This window comes from Callorhinchus milii, unplaced genomic scaffold (genome assembly GCF_018977255.1).
Source record: "Callorhinchus milii isolate IMCB2004 unplaced genomic scaffold, IMCB_Cmil_1.0 Scaffold16, whole genome shotgun sequence".
Lineage (NCBI taxonomy): Eukaryota > Metazoa > Chordata > Chondrichthyes > Chimaeriformes > Callorhinchidae > Callorhinchus > Callorhinchus milii.
In genome coordinates this window covers 15,009,319-15,029,449 of record NW_024704757.1, presented here as the reverse complement: position 1 = coordinate 15,029,449, position 20,131 = coordinate 15,009,319, and the positions used below count along the sequence as shown (strand labels likewise).

Here is a 20,131-nt window from a genome sequence, read left to right as displayed (position 1 = left end):
GCATATACTTATTTCATGAGAACATGAGAATTTGCTGGTGAAAGAAGACCAAAGTCCATCTGGTTCGCCTTCCACCATCCTGGCAGTCGTGTCCCAAACTGTATACTGTGTCCCCAAGATATTATTTATTTCCTTGCAGAAATCTATTTCATTTGTTCTTGAAACAAACAACGTAATCCGCTTCCACCTTCTGTCTCCCCAGGGAACTTGTATCATACGTTTACCACTCGCTCGCCCAAGTGGTGTTCCCGCAGATTTGTTCTGAATTTACCCCCTTTCAATCGCAGGACTGGTTCTACTGTTCGAGCACAACTTAAAACAGCTGATCACGGTCTACATTAACTATTCTCTTTGGCATCTTAAAGACCGTACTGCAAGTTCCTTCGTTCCTCAGAACAAAGTGGATCATTTGAATGAGGAATAAGGACATTCCTACAGAAATCAGATTGTATTTGTAAAGTTAATGTATTCTGTTCCATCCTTACTGTATTCCTCAAACCTCCTGGTCTCTTAAAATCTCTTTATGGCTCCTTATGCAAACATCGCCTCTAACTTAGCATTTTCCCCTTTGTTGTGACCGAGACTTTTGGTGTGGGGAGAACTCCAGCGATCAATTAGGAAGGTCAGTTTGAATGCATTTCATTGTAACTCAAAACATGTTTACTGCAATACAAAGTACAGGGATTGTAAATAAATAAAAAACAATTTGGTAACCCTGCAATGTTTTATTGCAAAACGCTAAAGGCAGAGAGAGAGAGAAAAGGTTTTAAAATGGGCTGAACTATTACGAACTCGGTTGAAACATCTGCCATGAATTATGAAGCATTTTCTGACAGAAGACAAGTTAACAAATTGCAGAAACCTAAATCCTCCTCAAGCTATAGTTCTGGGACCACACAGGGGTTAAATATATATATATATATATAGATAATATATTTATTATTCTCAATTGGAATTCACATCAGGTCTAAGCCAGGGTTTAGTCTATCACACGTCAGGCTGTTTCAGTCACAGAAGCATCACTTGTTGCCAATCTTAATCAACAGCGGCCTTTATGTCGGGAGGACGTCTCAAAGCGCTTCACAGAATTAACTGTAAAATGTAGCCACTGCACATTTTGTAGGCGAACGAGGCAGTCAAGGTGCGCGAAGCAATGTCAGGTGCGGGATGAAGTTTCTTTCTAGGAATCGCTTCCAAATTAAGGCTAAAATTAAGAGGTCTTCCTCGATTCTGCGCAATCTGGAATTGTTAGACTAAACGGGAGTCACAGGCTACGAGCCGGATGGAATTTCGAGCTGGAAGCTTTGTGCGGCTATCACCTTACCAAACAGCCCGTATTTCGCCCGTAACGCCGAAGACCAAACCGTTCCCCGTTCTTGAAGAAGGCCGACCATTTGGCATCCGAGGATGCGAGGGAGGTAGACATCAGCCTCGATGGAGAACTGCCTTTGTTTCTCATCGCTCTTTCGCTCCAAATTCACTGCGGTAGGGAGCGGGGAAAAACAAAGACAAATCCGTACAATATAACGTTTAAACCTTTAATCTACGTTTGGGGGAAAAAAAAGTGTGTTCAATCCAGTGTTTTGGATTTTGTCGCTGAGTACATCACCAGAGTCGGAGACTTTTTTTTTTTTAAGTCACATTATCTGCGAAGCTAACTGCTGAATAAGGTGTGTGTCGGGCTGAGGTGGACAGTGGAGCCTACAGGAACCTTGTCCGGGTTTCTGCAGCCGTGCGTTACGATGATCTCACGTGTGCAGAGACATTATCCCTCCTAAAGCTGCAGTTCTGGGACCACACATGGATTACAACGTCATGGCTGCTGTGACCGATGACACGGAATATGCCCTCGTCCAACAAAAGCTGCCCTCCCAGAAGGAATTCTTATGTAAGCGTTTATGATTTCAATTCGTTCGACATACAAATTACAAAGCAACAACGGGGCAATGTGTAGCAATCTTTTTCTGAGAAGGTTTTGTTTCCCGGAATCTGTCCCCAGATTTTTTTCTTGGAAGCAGAAACGAGGCAGGATGAAAGTCGGCGATCCGCTATATCCAAATACTGTGACGCGAAGCGTTTGTAACAGGAAAATTCCAACACCACACACACACACACACGCGCACACACACGCACACGCCAACAGTGAGACGTAGCAACAGCTAACGTGCGCTCACCTGACACGGTAGCAGTTTCCTTCAATACGTTTCTGAGTGAGGCCGAAAGTGCTATTCTCTTTCCGAAGACTCTGGTTGCGTTGCCAGACATTATTATGGGCCAGCCATGCTTCGTGAACTTGGCCTCCAGCTGGGTGAAATACATCTGCTCCCCTTCAACACTCTGCAAGTCCGTCCATCCCTAAAATGAGAGCCAGAAACCAGACGTGTACGACACACACACAAAAAAAAAAACCTGCAACACTCCCAAAAGCTATCGTGCCAAGTAACTTGCAGCAATGAAGCTGCAAAACAATGTGAAACTGATTCAGTTTGGTTTCGGAACAGCACGTAGATACGCTCAATTATGTGACATCCAATGCACAAGTGGATAATGTGAGCGGGTGATTTCATAAGCTAACGACCTGATTGTTTCAAGACTACACGAGGGAGGGCTAAGTGGTCTTTTTAAGCCCTGGCTGTGTGTTGCATTGCTCAACATGCTCGTGACGTGTACTGAGGGATCACAGCAGTACAGTATTGGCATTTACTACCCCATCTAGTCTCATGGTCACTAAACGTGAACTGCCAAGGTCTTTGGGTGGTATGAGGGCAGTGCCCTGTACATACTCACAACTCTCGGTGTGAAGAAATATTTCCCTGATCTGACTTCTAATTTCTGGAATCGGCCCTCATTTTAACCAGTGCTAACAGTACCTTAATGTAGTACGTGTCTTTGTCGTCTATCAGGACTTCCAGCAAACCGGTGCAAGAGCTCTTGATTCTCTTGATTTCTCCTGCAAAACGAAACCTGTGAGCATTAACCGAGCGTGTCAAGAGGTGACTGTCTCCGGCCTATAACGATACCTCCCCAGACAATGTTGTCTATCCTTCAAGTGAACGAGGCAGACAATTTGCACACAGCGATGTCACACCACACAACGTGGAGCGAGTGACCAAATCGGCAACGTTATTAACAGCGACTTAGTCTTAAGTCGGGGCATGGTCTTAAAATTGGAGCCAGGCCATTTAAGAGTGAAATCAGGAAGCATTTTTTCCACTCAAAGGGAGGTAGAAATCTGGAATTCTCTCCCCCAAAAGGCGGTGGATGCTGGATCCATCCATTCAAGAGTGAGGTGGATAGATTTTTGGTAGGTCAGGGTATTAAGGGATATGGGGAGAAAGCGGAGAATTTGGAATTGAAAGGATGAGTTGAGGTACAGATCAGCCACGATCTAATTAAATGGCGGAACAGGCTCGAAGGGCTGAATGGCCTCCTCCTGTTCCTATGTTCCTTTGACAGCTCACCCTCTACTTTGATCTTTTTCTTTGGGTGAATGATTCTGGCTGATAATTTCCTCTTCGGGTAGCTGAGCTGGATATCGACAGCCACGTCTCTGTTGATGTCGGACTTTGGCGTCCCCATGAAGAAGTGCAGCCCAGCCTCCTCAGGAAGCCAGGCTTCTTTCTGGAAAAGAACAGAAATGCACCGATCACGTCCATCAATTAATCAATTATGTGTTTGCTTGTTTACTCATTAACTATATTATTTATTATTCATTTCAAATGAGGAAAACACGACACTGCTCGACGCTGTCTCTGTTTACAAGCAGAAGTCGCAATTGCAATTGGCCGGAGACGCAAAGAGACGAAAAAAGGACCAAGGCCCAATCTCGTTTGTCTTCCACCGCCCTGCTAGTCGCATGCTACATAATGGAGACGTCGACAGCGATTAATTCTCTATGGATTAGTTTACAACAGAGTGGGAAGCTTTGGGAACATTAGATCTAAAGTTGCCTTGTTCTTCCAAGCCAGACTAAACTAACTGTACGTCGTGTCTCAAATTACACATGCACAGCATGTCAGATCACTCTCCGACCACAAAATGCTGTCAAAACGTTTCTTGTCTTGAACTTTTATCACTCTCGTTTTTAATCACTTTCCTTTCAAGCCAAAAAGACAGATGAATGGAAAGCTTGGCGTCGGCCATGGCTTACAAGCCTGAGCGAGCCTGGAGGGAAGAGCAATCTCTGCTCGCAAACACAGCGCCGGTCGAGGGATTGAACTCTCCATTCGTCATCTGATAAACGCCACCCCCCCCCACCCCCACCCACATATCTCTGACTTGCCAACAGATCAATCACTCTGACAAAGAGCAGCCAACTGACGCCAAGATTATTTGTTGCCTTTTAGTCTCCCAACGAGCCCTCCGTGCACGGACTTGCACACACTCCATTGTTTGGCCACTGTTGCCAAGAGCTGTGGAATCTGCCTCCAGTATCAATCAACAGGATGAAATCGATAGCCTCGGTGACTCTTATTGAAGCAACTCCACCGTAGGAAGCAACTCCACCGCAGAACGCTCGTCGAGCGTTGTTCAGATACCGGGATCCCCTTTCTTGGAGGCCAAGCGAGCATTGGAAGCATTTATACCCCACCCCCTCACCTGAGGGTAGCATCACGAAGCGCTTGACAGTGGAGGGGAGCTGACGCCAAGCCGGGTGGGGGAGGGAGGGAGGGAGAGGAGAGGTGACCGAAGGCACGGCCGAAGAGGAGAGTCTTCAGGCGTGACCTGAAGATGGGGGAGGAAGGGGGCGAGGCGGGGCTCGAGGTGTCAGCCTGGCTCAGGATTCCGAGGAGGTAAACAAACCCGATCGAGTGGGAAATTTCTGCAGTTGGTTTTGGTGGCAATTTTGGAAGCGTATCCACCTGGTCCCAGGGTGCCTTACCTGCGAGCTGTAGTGATACGCTGCCTCCAGCAGGTACTGACGCAATCCCTTGTCACGTTTTATTAACATAACCGAAGCTTCAGCGGGTCCAGACAGTGGAAACCCAGGGCCAGAAGTCGCCAAAGGATACGACATTTCGGAACAGATCTGCCACCCGACCTGCCTGGACGCTGTTAGAAGGGAGACGGATCTTAAGTACTGGGTATGCGTAATAATGCAATGACCCAAATAAAAAAAAATATTAATAATCTGATCACTCAACCCACGACTGTTTGTGGGGACGCTGCTGTGCGCAATTGACTGCTGCGTTTCGCCCACAAAACACACAGTCAATTCGCTTTACAGTATATCCTGTGAAGCGCTTTGAGACATCTAGAAGACCTGATAAGGCGTTGTAATGCAAGGAGTATTATTATTATTATTTCACATGCTAGAATAGGGCACCTCAGGATAGACTGCAGACCACTAACTCAGTTCCTACTCAGTCTCCGACATAAAGCCCGCTGGAATGTCAGAATCCAAACGGACTTATTAACAGAGCAAAGACGATGATCCAATATATAAACAATGTGATGTCGGGAGAAGGGTGGGGGTGGGGGGGGGAAGAAAAATGCCGACACGTGTTTCTAGTTAAAACTACGGTCGAGTCCTTGAGTGAGAGCAGGGGAGCTGGATTCCTTGCCAGACTCCTGTTGTGACAGCTGGCACTGTTCACCGTTAGTTCTTATTTCCAGAGGCACAGCTGGCGACCTCCTACAGAATGGTTGCAGGCTTCCTCCGGCCTGAGCCACAATAGTGGATGAGAGTGGCGTTCGGGGCGAGGGAGGGAGAGAGAAAGAGAGATAGAGATAGAGAGAGATATAGAGAGAGAGAGATAGATAGAGAGAGAAAGAGAGAGAGAGAGAGAGAGAGAGTGGTGGGGGAGCGGGGGTGGTAGGAGGAAAGGGCTAGTGGGTTTCTGGATTGCGATTCACATTGCTAGTTTCTTTGTTTTACGCTTTGCATGGTACAGAGCACATCACAGCACACGCCCAGGCTTATCTGATACAGATGATGCTCGTTGGGGGGGGGAAAAAAATAGGAACAGTCAAACAACTGACCGGAATATTAATTGATGGGTACATAACGAAGTCTCAGCTGAATCGGGGAGTTTAGACCAATCCAAATAAATAACCTCACTGGAGCCCATTCCATTTGGCCTTTCTCCTCCCCTCACCTCTCTTCCCGTTACCTTCTGCCCGCAGAAATTTACAGCTACAAGTTTCACCAAGGTACTGGACAGTCGATGATTTGCACCCGAGCCGGGGTTTGGGGTTCAGGTGCTGTTGGCGGATGGGAGGGTAAGGGGTAGGAGGGTAACCGAAGGTGTGGTCAAAGAGGAAGGTCTTGAGATGGGCCTTGAAGGAGACAAGGGAGGGGGCGAGGCTAAGGGACTGTGGTGTGGGATGGAGTTCCAAAGGGTGAGGGCAGAAAGGTTTGAAGGCTGACCCACGATGGTAGGTTGGGCGGGGGACTTGGAGCAGGCTAGAGCCACTGATGCTTAATAAGACTCTAAAGTGCTGTCTTACCTTCCTCCTGACTGCAGGTCCTCTCCTCGATTCGCTCCAGAGAGCCAATGATCTCCTCCTTCCCGGACGGGTTTACGGTGTAAAGTCTTGAGCTGCAGTGACGTAAACATGAGCAACACAACAAACCTGGTGACAACGGCAACTTCTTCCAACGGCTTGCAAACCTTTTCAAGGAACAGCTCAAAGATCCAGAAGCAGCAGCGGCTGAAACAGGGTCTCAACTAAGAGATTCTTAAAAGTATTGAATACGAATTACTCCAATTACTCTCAACGAGGTCAACATTTAGCGCACTCCTCATGCAGAGCAGCGTCTCAAGAGCACTTGACAGCGGCAGAGCATGACACCGAGCCGGGTGGAGAGGGTCGGCTGGGTGGGGGGTGGGGGTGACCGTAGGCACGGTCGAATAGGAAGGTCTTTAGGTGTGCCACAAAGATGATAATTTCTGCCTTAGGCTTAACACCAATCTCAGAGACAATCCTAAAGCGGAACTGCTTGAGAAATGAAGCTCACATTGCAAACCCCATTGTCACCTCACAGATGAAACCGCATCCGTGGTCTCTTTGAGACAGCAACCGCTTCGGTTTAGGGCGAAAGGAACCTTTGGTTTGTGACGGAGGTTTATAACAGCGACATATTTACTTTCCAGGGAGAGACATCAAAGTGAGATCCCATCTGCCTGTTCTGCAGCTGTCCGTACACAACAAACAAATCTCACTGCAATGTACTGTGTTGAAAAAGAACTTGAGGGTATCTGGTGAACATTCATTCCTCGATCCAGATTTCATCGAGGAAAACAGACATGTTGGTCACGGCAGTTTATGGTGCAATCCGGTTTACAAATAACAGCGGCTGCACTTCAAAGGAACAAATGGAGGGGAGCAATTTTGAGACACTCCAATGTGATATCAAATTCCAAGGTTATTCTTATTAATGGTAATAATAATAATCCTTGCCTTTGATGATCACATGTTCGAGACGGCTCGAAGCCCTTCACAGAATATACCGTAAGGTGGTGTGACTGTGAGGGCTAAACCTTGCGAGGAATTGACTGGATGTGCTTCTGGTGACGGTGCTCGTGTTTAAATAAAGAGAAACATCGGATTGTCTCCAGGCAGACACGCCAGATGTTTGTCCTGTGCTCACAATGTTCCTTAATTTTCTCACACACACACATGCACACAACTTAAAAACACAGCACAACATGTTGCTTGTGTTCACACACGCAAACACACAAACAGCTGGGGGTCAGGATTGGGGAGGGTGGAGGGCAGGGGGTGGGGGGGGAAGGAGGGTGATTGAAGGCACGATCGAAGATTGAGTTGAGTTGGGTCTTGAAGGAGGCGAGGGAGGGGGTGCGAGGTGGAGGGACTGTGGGATGGCATTCCAGAGGGTGGGGGACAGTTTTCCATCGATAGTGGTGAAGGGAATAACAGAAAAGACAACATACAGCATTGTTGACCACACTCTGGAACTCCATCCCACAGTCCCTTTGCCTGACTTCCTCCTTCGCCTCCTTCAGGGCCGGTCTCAAGACCCTCTTCTTCGATTGTGCCTTCAGTTGCCCTCCCACCTCTCAGCCTTCCCTCACCCCTACCCCACCCCTCCCCCATGCTCGGGTCCTGACCTCTAACTGTTAGGCACCTCGGGACGTCCTCCCGACATGAAAGGCGCTCTATAAATGTCATTTTCTTGTTGTTGTTCTACAGAATTAATGCCTTGAATTGAATAAACAACCAGCGCTTGTGTAGCGCCCTTCACGTCAGAAAGACGTCCCGTGTAGAGGCAGCTGAAATTCTGGGTTTCAGTTCATCGCTTTGTTATCACCTGATATCTATGACCTCCATCGATTGCTCTGGTGTGTTCAAAAACACCTTCAAGTCTTGTCCTTTCTTTAGGTGGATTCCACCGTCCAAGCTTGTCATAGTCCTCATCCCCGCCACCCATTCCAGACCAGCTCTGCCAATCTTCCCGTCAATCCCCATGTGGACAGACACCTGAACGTGAGCGCTGGAAACGGAGCAATAAAATACTTTCACAAAAAACACAGTGAGACAGTTGCCGATTCAGCAACAACAACAACAACAAAAACCTGCACTTATACAGCGTCCTCCACGCAGTGTAGTGTCTCAGAGAGTTTAACAGTGGCGGAGCCTGACTCCGAGCCAGGGTGGGGTGGGGGGGGTGTGGGAGGGTAGGTGACCATAAGCACGGTCGAAAAGGAAAAGACAGAAAAGGAACATTTCTGCCACTGGAAAACTTTCAGGCTTAAGGTTCCAGCTGGCCGGAACGCTTAGGGACATTCTCCCGCGAACGTTAACGTTGCTCAGAACCGTGGAAACGTCGGAGCTTGCATTTGCGGGAAGCCCCTCAGGGAGGGCAGAGTCTCGGGGAGCGCTTAAACTCCCCTTCAGTTTGAAAGAGGGTTTTCCCGCAGACCTTGAAAGGAACTTGGCCTCCAAATGAAAACCGAGCTGAAGGGTTTCCGCAATTCTGCGTGATCGTTAATCTTAAAAGCAAAATGATAGTTATCTACAAATGTCTAACCTGGTACCGTTAAGGCTGAAAGTGCGTACCTCGGCTTGATGAAACCGGTGATATAAAAGTCCGACCACTGTTTCAGATCCACGTTCCCTTTAATTCTTATGTTAGTGGCGGCTGATGCGTTCACGGCAAGTTTAATGGGGAGGCCAGAGATGGACGGAAATAGCAAGTGCTCCGTGGCTAGACTTGTCCTTTTGTTGTACTGTACCTCTTTACCCTAAAGGCGAGCAAACAAAGGGTTTACAGTTGTATTAAAGTAGACAATAAAAGGAAATTGTCTCATTACGTAAACCTCCCAGTTACTGGTAAGATGGATCTCTGTAACCTCCCGCGTCAAGTTTCCCCCAACAATAAACGTCTGTTTACCTTTAAGAGTCTGATTGCAATTTCTGCCACGTCCAGCGAGTATTGCTTCATCTGGCTCCTCAAGTCGCTGCAGTCCACAGAGCTCAGCTCGTTGCCAAAGACCTTCATGCTGAGATCGCACACGAGCCTCCTCTTCTTTGCCATTCTTTTCGTAAACTTCAGCCAGAAAAGCAAAACAGCAAAACACAAGTAAAAAATAACCAAAGGGGCGACAGAAAAGTCTGAAGAGCACAACTGACCAACTCACCCACTCACCAACTCACTCACTCACTAACCAACTAACTAAATAACCAACTAATTAATGTTCTTGCATTCAGCAAGAAACCACAACGCAAATTAAGGACACTTGGGCTGATCGAACCAACCCACTGCCTCACAAAACCACTGCCCGTCTACACTCTTATTCGGTGTCAATCAGCCGGGCTCAGTTGGTGCTCTCACCTCTGAGTCAGAAGGTTGTGGATTTAATGCCCCACGAGAGGACCTTGAACTCATCTATCATATCCTGCTAAGTTCATCCTTTCCACACCCACGTGGGAGCACAGCTCTGTAGGAGTGTTTAATTAATTCAGTGTTTAAAAAACTGTTTCTGACACTAATTAAAACTCCCTCCTACGCTAAATCTCTGTGTCCAGGCATCGTTTACACTACAAAGACCATATCAACTCATATTTGGGCTATCTTCAGGGTGATTATGTGCAAGCGAGAAAGATACAGGACTGTAGGGACCAGAGAGATTTGCTATTTCAGGCGACTACAGACTTGGGCTGCTACCAGATAAGCAATATATTTTTATATTAAAAAAGTTTCATTACTTTGCTTTCCAGGTGACGAATCCCTTTGTAGTTCACATTCTGGCAGCTTTGCTTTGCCTTTCCTGGCTTCGAAATCTCCACCTGCTGTTTAGATACCGGGTGTTTGCCAACAGCCTCTCTCCTCACAGTTTGTTTCTTGGTGGTGGCCGGGCTCTGGGCTTCCATTTCTCCCCCATCCTCTTCGTGACTCTGGGATGGCCGGCAGCAGAAGCTGGCTTGTGGCCGAACAGTTTCTGCACCAGATGTTCCGCATTTTCTACTCGAAGGTTGAGCTGTGTACGAGCAGAACAACGACAACAAGTTGCATTTACACAGCGCCCTTCACGGGGCGGGGGGGGGCAGAGGCGACCGTCACCACGGTCAAAAAGGAAGGTCCTTTAGGCGGGATTTGGAAAAGAGTGAGAGGATCTTGAAATCAATCCGTTCAGTGATTGGGGTGAGTTTTAGTGCGTGTGATAGGGAGGCAGTGGAGCCTGGCGAGGGCTGGGGCGATGGGGGGACGGAGTTTAGTGTGTGATAGGGAGGCAGTGGGGCCTGGCGAGGGCTGGGGCGATGGGGGGACGGAGTTTAGTGTGTGTGATAGGGAGGCAGTGGAGCCTGGCGAGGGCTGGGGTGATGGGGGTCATTTTTTTGTGCAGGTGAGTATCAGAGTTTTGAATTAATTAGGATTTTGTGTGCGGTGGAGCTGGGGAGACCAGCGAGGAGGGCATTGGAATAGTCCAGCCGGGAAGTGATGAAGGTGTGGATGAGGGTTTCGTCTGCTTTGGTTGTGAATATAACGTCTATAGCACAGAAGAAAGCCATTCGGAACCAATGTCATGTCCCATATATAAAGACTTGCCTCCAGTAGATTCACAGCACGACCCATGATGTGTACGGTGAGGTTTGCCATGGCGGAGCGAGGTAAAAAGGACTTTGGAGAGAAAACCAGGGCAGCTTCCACGTTTGCCCCAACGGGAAACGATTCTGCAACAGAATAAACGCAAGAAAATTCAGGCAATTTCAAACGTTCTTTCCTATCATCCGAAACATTTCACCGACTCACTGAAATCTGCCTACAAATACACAGTCACCACACTTTACACAAGTGGCTGTGAAAAGCTTTGAGATGTTTCAGTGTGACGATTCATTGCATCAAACACAAGTATTATTATTGTTGTTATTCTTATTGTAATAATAAATTAAAACACAGTAGGAGGTCCCACAGCCCATCAAACCTATCCTTGTTTACTGCCTCCTCTGGAACTCTCAACTCTAGTTCCTAATTTCCTGCAATTTTCCGGCATTCTCTCATGTTGTGCCCCTTCAAATATTTATCCAATTCCCTATTGAATATTGTTGTCGGCTTAGCTTCAATAACCCCAACTGGGCAAGGTATTCCGCGTTTTAATATTTCTGCTTGAAGAAAATAAATCCTCCTCAACTCTTCAATCTTGACGACGTGATAAAGCGCCACATCAAATAAAAGAGTTATTATAATCTCCCCGCATTTAACACATAGTGAACTGTAATACAGGACATGTGTACGTACGGAAAACACTTCAAGTTCCCAATTTTCGCAGGATGCAGCTGAAAAGCCTCTGACTTTTGCTCTGAATCAGTGGTGAAAAGCCTTGGAAGCTGTACTGTGCCTGTGATTCAATCGTGAGCCATTAAAGAGGTGTCAAAGTTGACTTCATTACTGCTCCCGCTATTGTACATCGAGCTTTGCCATGTGTGCAGTTGATGACTGTCCAGAGCGCACTGAGCAGCCAAGAACCAGCTGTGATGACAATGCAATCCAGAAGCCACGGATTTGAAGTCATCGAATAGAACTGGAATGTTTTTTCCTCTCTCTCTAAATTGTCCGCCCTAAAACAACTGAGTTGTTAGAGCAATACTACAGGCAGCAGCAACCCTGCAAGTGAGCGTTCTTCACATATAGGCTGGACTCTGAGTGCTAGCAGGCTGTACAGCCACCCTAATCCTGACCCTAATCCCAGCCACTCGTGAAGATTTCCAGTGATGGTGTAGTGATGGCGGGCAAGGGGCAGAAATCACCGGGTAGCAAGCAACACCGGGCAGATTTCTGCATCCCTGGTCCGCAGACGATGGGAGTGAATTGTAGCCGAGATTGGTTTACGCCGCGCAAGCCGCGCGTCAAATCTGGCTCACCTTAAGCGTTTCAGCCAGTACGTCATTTGAGACTTTAAGCTAGAAAAAGAAAACTAAGATCATCCAAGTCGATGCAGATCCAAGAGTGAGAGTCTCTCTCTCTCTCTCTCTCTCTCTCGTACTATCAGAGTTCAGATCAAATGCATCGGTACCTGATGAGAAGGTGGCATCCGCGTATGACGAATATTTCCAGTGTTCCAGGTCAAAGTCTCGGCTGATGATGTAACTGGGAAGACTGTCCCGCAGGTGCTGCTTCAGGGGGTCGTTGGTTTCCATGAGCTGAGACAGGTGCGTCCACACGAACGAGCCAACTGTGAAACGTACAGCCGTGGGTCAGATTAGAGGCCGTAAAGTAAACGGTGCCCGTGTCGATGTACTGCAGAAGCACACACTCGTTCTACTCTGCGAAGATGTCACAGAGACACGATATGAAATGCAAGGATTATTATTATTGTTATTATTATCATCCTTTGACTGAAATTTAAAGCGTCTTCGAAAGAACGAGACGTCTGAATGCGAAACCTACAGAAGCCCTGGCTTAGAGGAACGTGGGAGCAGGAGTAGGCCATTCAGCCCCTGGAGCCTGTTCCGCCGTTCTATTAGACCATGGCTGACCTGTACCTCGGCTCCAATTTAACGAATCAATCGTTTTACGCTGCATCCTGTGAAGCGCTTTCAGACGTCTCGGAGACGTGATAAGGCGCTGTGTCAAAGGCAAGGACTCTCATTGCCGTACGCCTTGTCAGCAAACTCCCTGGAAAGGTGAGTGATAAAGTTTGCTAATAGCCACTTTTTTTTTTTTGCTGCTGAAAACCTTGGCTGGAGCTCTCCCCCCGGAGTGTGCGTTTGACCGTTTCAAAGAGCCGTTCACTCGGGCACTTCATGGCCGTGTAGTAAGACGCAATGCGAAGCTCGGGATCTTCGTCCGCCTCTAGGTACAGCTGAACCAGCACCGAGCGCTGCAAACACAAAACAGCAACGCTCCCGGTTAGCAAAGAGCCTCCACTGGCGGGGGTTGGGGTTGGGGTCGGGGGCATCAAATCACAGCAGCCCAGGAGAGGGGCCGAAATCAATCACCTGTGCGTTAACTTCAAATCGTTCCCGTGTACAAATACCCGACCTTTCCACGGAGCCAACCCCGAGATTGACGCAAAAACAGAAACCCTCCAAAAAACCCAACTGGCGCCGAGAGGCCAGACGTTATTAACTGACTGTGAAGCTGATTGTCTTACGTCGGCCTGGCAGGGGATGCGTCGAAACGAGTGAACTGCCGCCAGCCGGACTTCCAGCAAATTGGCTTTGGACTGAACACACTTCCTGAGGGTCGGGACCAGAGTCTGAGCCGATAGCCCGGCGTTTCCGATCGCCTTCAGGGACAACAGCACCTGGAAATCAACAGCACACGGGGGGGGGGAAAAAAAAAAAACGGTTAGACACTTTTCAGACCACCCGCCGTCGGCCGAGAAACCAATTAGGACGGTGGCGGAGGCCTGAAGTTCCACCTGGTCTTAGCCTTGAAAACCCACCTCATCTTACAGTTGATGATCTCACTGAATGGTGCATGATCCTTAAGTTACGGCTGAATTTGGGAGCCAAAGAACTGCAGGAAAACAGTGTCTAGACTAGGGACTGGATTAAAGAATCGTTCACAATTCTGGGTGATTTTAACTGGTTTCAATCCCTCAATTCCGCCATCTGTTCGTCTCTCTTTAAATTCTGCTTTAAGATCTACTACACCGCATGATCACCTTCTCCTCGCTCCTCTTCCTAGCTCCAAACCAGCGCTCCGAGATACTACACAAACCACGATGAAGCCTTACAAGGCGGGAGTCCAAGTAAATAAAATAAAACATAATAAAGGCAAACGATACAGTCTGGGAATTATGATTAGAACACAAAAGTAACAAGAACGGCGTCAAGCTTACACAGGATGTGCTACGTAAAAGGTATGAACGGGGGATATTAATATTAGAACTGGTTTTACCTTCGCTTTTTTCTCAGATTTCCTGGCTCCGCAGTTTTCCTGCAGATAAGTTTCCAAACTCTTCGTGAACTCCCGGATCTCGGGCACCGCTTCGCACTGACTGTTCTTTGTGCAGAAGTTGTGGACTAGAGAAGAAAGCCCGAGGTAGGTGTGCGAACTCACGTCAGGCGATTTCATCAGCTCCTGATGAAATAACAAAAGAAAACAGCCTGACTTCTCAAACGACATTGGCCTTTTCCACAATGAACGTAGAGCCGTATCAGACCAGCGCACACACACACGCGCATACACACACACGCGTGCACGCACGCATGCACACGCAGACCACTGATCTGTCAGATGTGGGGCAGTATGGCAGCATAGAAATGTACAGCACAGAAGGAGGCCATTCGGCCCTTTGTGTCTGTGCTGACAGTTGGCGTACAGTTGGCATCCCACAAACAGCCATGAAGGTTATTTTGGGGGCGATTGTTGACCAGGACACAGATGGAAAAACAACTTGGGAAATACTGCGATGAGAATGTGCACAGCAGCTAACCTGAATCCACATGGTCCAGGCAAAACATATTCGTATGAACCGTGCGGAAACAGAGCAAATCCTTACAGTGATTGTGGCGATCATCGGGGCTGTAGGCTCAGGGATGAAAGCCAAGGACCAAAGAAAAGCATCTTCCACGCCTTCGTCCACGTCTTTGGATAAAATGATTTCCGTCAGAAAGCTGAGACACGCCTCAGTTCCACAGGCTGGTAAAGTGTCCACCAGAGGCTGTCTGGAATGAGACAAAGCACAGCTCGGTCAGACAGTCAGACGGTCAGACAGTCAGACGGTCAGTTCATCTCTTCAAAGGACGTCATAGGATCGAGGGACCCAACAGCCATCGCATCATACGGCCCTCAGCCAGAGAGCCACGATCAGAATTATAATAACAATAATCCTTGCATTTGGTAAAGCGCCTTATCACGTTTGCCGAGACGTCTGAAAGCTTTTCACGGGAATAACTGTAAAGTGTGGTGACTGTGCGTGGGTTTTTTTTTCCCCCCCACAGGCGAGGACCGGCAATGCCAACTTGGCACAGGCAGCAATCTGCCCACAGAGCGAGAGGAAATCTCGCGAGATTTCTTAGTAAGAAATAGCTCAGGTTCGCCCAGCACGGAATCAGCCAGTGGCCCGGCCAGACAGGGTCAGGCTAACCGGCAACGGCCCACGCTCAGCAAGTTGTCAGGTCGTCATTTGATTGAATGCAAAAAAAAAAAAAAATGACGCACGTTCAAAAGTTTCAGCCAGCGAAGTATTTACCGTAGCTCTTTAGTGCCCGACAGTCAGGTTATAACGGGGCTATTCTTTTGATCCCAAGTTAGAAGAAAAAAAAACGCAGAGTTGCTTTGAGTTGATCGTTGCAGCACAAACAGCCTTTCGGAACGTTTTCCTGCAAAGGTTTTTCCTAATCCCAGAATATTCAAATATTCCCCCTGTGAGATCTTTTAACGGTGAAACTTACTGCCAGGATTTTCATTGTAAAACAAGAGCTGTCCTGTGGCATTGCAACAGGCCTCAAAAATCCGGGAGGAATTTATCACGCCGAGTCGTAAAACGTCCCTCTCGCGTGTTGAGTCCCAAACAAGCGGAGACGAACAGGAATAATTCATGGCTGAATTACTAAAATATTTATTGGACTTGGGAGTCGAGAATATTCCGAATTGATGTCTGGAACTTTTTCGTACCATTTCACTGGGGCTCAACTCGCTAACTGCCAAAAACACAGTCACCACACTTGACAATAATAATAATAGTCCTTGCATTTGATATAGCGCTTTTCACGTCTTCTTGACCTCTCAAAGCGCTTCACAGAACACACTGTAAAGTGAATTGACTGTATATTTGTGGGCGAACGCAGCAGCCAATTGCGCACAGCAATGTCCCACAAACAGTCGTAGATTGAAAATGACCAATTTATTATTGTTTTGGGTTTTGGAGGGATTATTATTAGGCTCTGTGTGGAGTAAGGAAACTTGCCCAAGGTTTCGCCCTCTGCCTGGAATTGAACCCAGGTGTCTCGCTTGCAAAGCGAGTGCTCTAACCACTGAGCCACAGGACTCCGATACTCGCTGAGAGACACGTCAAGGCTATAAAAATCTTCTCCCTTCAAGTGACACGCCAGCCCACTTTCCAAATCAGCCTTGAACACCGAGGCAATAAAAATAATAAGAATAATAATACTTACATTTTAATATAGTGCTTTATCACGTCGTCAAGACGTCTCAAAGCGCTTCAAGGCGTCTTGCGGGTGAAGCATAATAACTGTTTATTTGTAGGCGTCTGTGGCAAAGCAATGTCCCCAAAACAGCCTTGGCATAAATGACCTATTTTTATCTGGGGATGGTTGGCCCGGACACCAGGAGAAACTCCCTTCTCTTTTCGAATGGCACCACGGGATCTTTAACATCCACCCGAACAGGCAGATGGGGCCTTGGTCCAGTATCTCATCTGAAGGACGGCACCTCCAACAACGCAGCAATCCCTCGACACTGCGTTAGATTGTGAATGCAAAATCCCGATTAGGGGCTTGAACCCCCGATCTTCTGACTCAAGAGGCGAGAGTGCCACCGATTGAGCCAGAATGACGCCTTACTTTTTTAGTGAGCTTTTCCGCGGTTGCTAAAAAGAACTGATCGACTTCCGGATTCAGACTGCGTTAGAGGGTTTTTCCATGTTTCTGTGCGGTCACAAATTTTAAGAGCTGCAGGCTAAGGTGACTACAACAGCAACAAATGACATGTGTATAGCGCCTTTCACGTCGGAAGGACGTCCCAAGGCCTGGGATAACGACTAGGTGGAGTTCTTTGTGCCTTGTGTGTGTAACAAATCTATTAAAATAAATGTGTATTGAAGGAATCAATAATTCCTTCCCCCACCCCCCGAACAAACATTAAACCGCGACCGTCAAAGCTCACCCGTTGTCTCTGCATTTGAAAGGCGCTCTCCGCCAAAGGTCTCGAAGCTCAGCCACACTGAGACTCCGCAATCATAGATCAGCGACATGAAGAGATCTGCAGACTGTGAACAGACGGAAGAGATCAAAATCCCCAACCTGAATTCAGCACAGATAATAATAATAATAAATAATAATCCTTGCATTTGATACAGCGCCTTTACCAGTTCTTTTCCAGAATACACTGTAAAGTGAATTGACTGTATATATTTTGTGGGCGAAATGCGGCAGCCAATTGCGCACAGCAGCGTCCCCACAAACAGCCGTGGATTGAAGTGACAAGAGTATTTATTTGTTCATTCATTGTTTTGAAGGGATTATTATCACCCCTGGAAAAGTGATCCGCCAATCGACTAACAACCGCGTTGCGCCCGGGACAGAATCGAACCCGGGTCCTCTCGCTTGCTAGGCGAGCGCTCTAACCAATATGCTACAGGACTCCAAGCTCCACACTGTTAGCGAGGCCTGCAAGAGATTATCGCTTCGAAGACACACGTGTGCTAATTGCAGAAGGTTACAGCTTGCCAGCACAGGAGAAACATTTGGCAAAAGCCTTACATCCAACATGCAACAGGGAAGTTTTATTGAATTTCACAATACGGCTTTCTGGGGGAACGGTAAGTTGAGATCTGTGTTAGCTTTATTGCTCTCACCGGCCTGGTCGGTTTAAGCAAAGGCACAGAATCTTTACTGAACATGGAGCTCAGTAAGTCAGTTATTAAGCACCCACACAGATATTAATCCCTCCTATTTATCCTTCCTCAGCTAATCCCTCCCAATTCCCACCAACCCGCTCCTTTGGGGACGTCCCGACATGAAAGGTGCGATGTAAACACAAATTATTATGCGTTGGGATTGTTTAAAACAGAGTCTGCATTTCGAGACCTGAATTCAAATCCTTCCCCCACTCTACCCCTTTCTTCTTTTACTTAACAAACGCATCACCAGCAAGCTATTAAAACAATACAATCTGGCGACTCCCACCGAGCTCGTCCGGCAAAAGTGAGGCTTTAAACAGAGAGACGAAGGGCACCGGTTATTGGGGATAAATTCAGGCCTCTCCTGGCAGCTCAGGAACTACCCAGTTTCACACTTCTCTCAGTCCCACTGGGATACAACACGGTGCGCAGTCTCCACAGGCCATTCAGTGCGGAACAAAACGTATGATAGAAAACAAATGGACCTTCTAAGTAACGTCTACATTTTTTTCCTTTTGGGGGTGGGGGGGGGAATAAAAAGCACAAAGGGCCATTCAGATTCAAGTTAAACAGGGTTCGGTTTGGTTTGCTGCATGTGTCGTTGTCATACCGTGATTCCTGGACAGGATGAGATCCCTTTTTTATAAAAATATTTTACCTTGAACCTACAAGTTTCTGTCACAGAGGAGCGAGCGCCTGCTACCAACCGACAAATGCACTGAATACAGTAAATACCACATGGAAAAGGCACCCGTTTCAGGATTGAAAAAACAAACCGTGGCCCAAATTCCTTCAGCCCCAAAAATTGGCTTTGAGCAGCGGTGTGGGTGTAGGGCAGCACCAGATGGATGACTGTGTGAGTGTTCTTTTGAATCCAAGCTTCAACGTCTAATTGAACGGTAAGCCCCTTTTGAGCCGTCATAAGAAAGGTACAGTTCTTTTCGAGTTAAGTGGAAATATGTGTTTTACCCCCCACTTTCTTCAAAGGACCACAGCCAACCACATTTTGCTTCCTTCAAATATCAGCTGCTGGCATGCAGTAAAATAATCCATTGGTAGTTTTCACCGGCAGCTTGCATTGCAACGAGATGACTTTTGAAGCTTAGGGCTGGCAGGGTTTAACGTTAGGTTTATTTCTCTTTATTTTCCTTACCACTTCCCTCCATCCCCCCCCCCCCACCACACACACACACACACTCCCTCGTAGCCATGTTTAGCCCCAACCCAATTGTCTTGTTTGAATCTTTTAAACCATTTAAAATCATTGATCGATTTTGTTCAGTAGCAAAAGCAAAGTGTGGGGGCAATTTTGTTTTTCTTTGTTGCCTCCCTCTCAAGGAGTCATGCTCCAAGCTAGGCTTTTTTATTTCACAGGCTCCATCTCCAGAATCTCGCCCAAAAGACCAACGACAGCAACGGTTTACGTTAACACAGCCCCAGTGAGAGCCAGGAGTAACTTCAGCCCATTTCACCCCCCCATAAAACAACACCGTGCCCGCCAACCCCTGTGTGGTAATCTACCCTCAAGCGAATGTGATGCCATGCTCAGACCAGTCTACTCCCTGCTCACTGTGGTTTATATTAACAATAATCCTTGCATTTAACGTAGCGCCTTATCACGTCTTCTAGACGTCTCAAAGCTCTTCGCAGGAAATATACAGTCACTACGCTTTACAGTATACTTCGAGAAGTGCTTCGAGATGTCTCAAAGATGAGATAAGGCGCTACATCAAATGCAAGGATTATTATTATTATTAATGTTATAGACTGTAAAGTGAATTGACTATATTTTGTGGATGAAATACGGCAGCCAATTGCGCACAGCGCAGCGTCCCACAAACAGTCGTGCATCGAATGACCAAATTATTACTATTTTTTTTTCGGTAGATTTTAAGAGGAATTCGATAAATATCTGTGGTGGAGAAATAAAAAGCAGGTGACGAGAAAGAGTGGGGGAATGGGGTTAAAGGGAGAGCCCCTTCTGAGAAACAGCACAGGTACGTGGGCCGAATGGCCTCCTTCTGTGCAGTAAATATCTACGGTCCAAAACCTTCCAGTTCAAACCGAGACAAGTTTTAATCTCCTTTGACCAATATTCCAGTGGGATTCCCGTACATGCTTTTCCCTCCTCT

General features: G+C 47.3%; 1 protein-coding gene across 1 annotated transcript; it reads right to left on the bottom strand.

Moving 5' to 3' along the window:
- Window positions 1-1,271: 1,271 nt before the first annotated feature.
- On the bottom strand, window positions 1,272-9,236 carry LOC103188419. Its single transcript, XM_042341178.1, has 8 exons — window positions 9,025-9,236; window positions 8,276-8,458; window positions 6,451-6,542; window positions 4,883-5,052; window positions 3,462-3,621; window positions 2,871-2,950; window positions 2,175-2,355; window positions 1,272-1,480 (listed from the first exon to the last, which is right to left on the bottom strand). The coding sequence occupies exons 2-8, from the start codon at window positions 8,431-8,433 to the stop codon at window positions 1,272-1,274; spliced, it is 1,050 nt and encodes a 349-aa protein (XP_042197112.1). The 5' UTR covers window positions 8,434-8,458; window positions 9,025-9,236.
- Window positions 9,237-20,131: the final 10,895 nt, after the last annotated feature.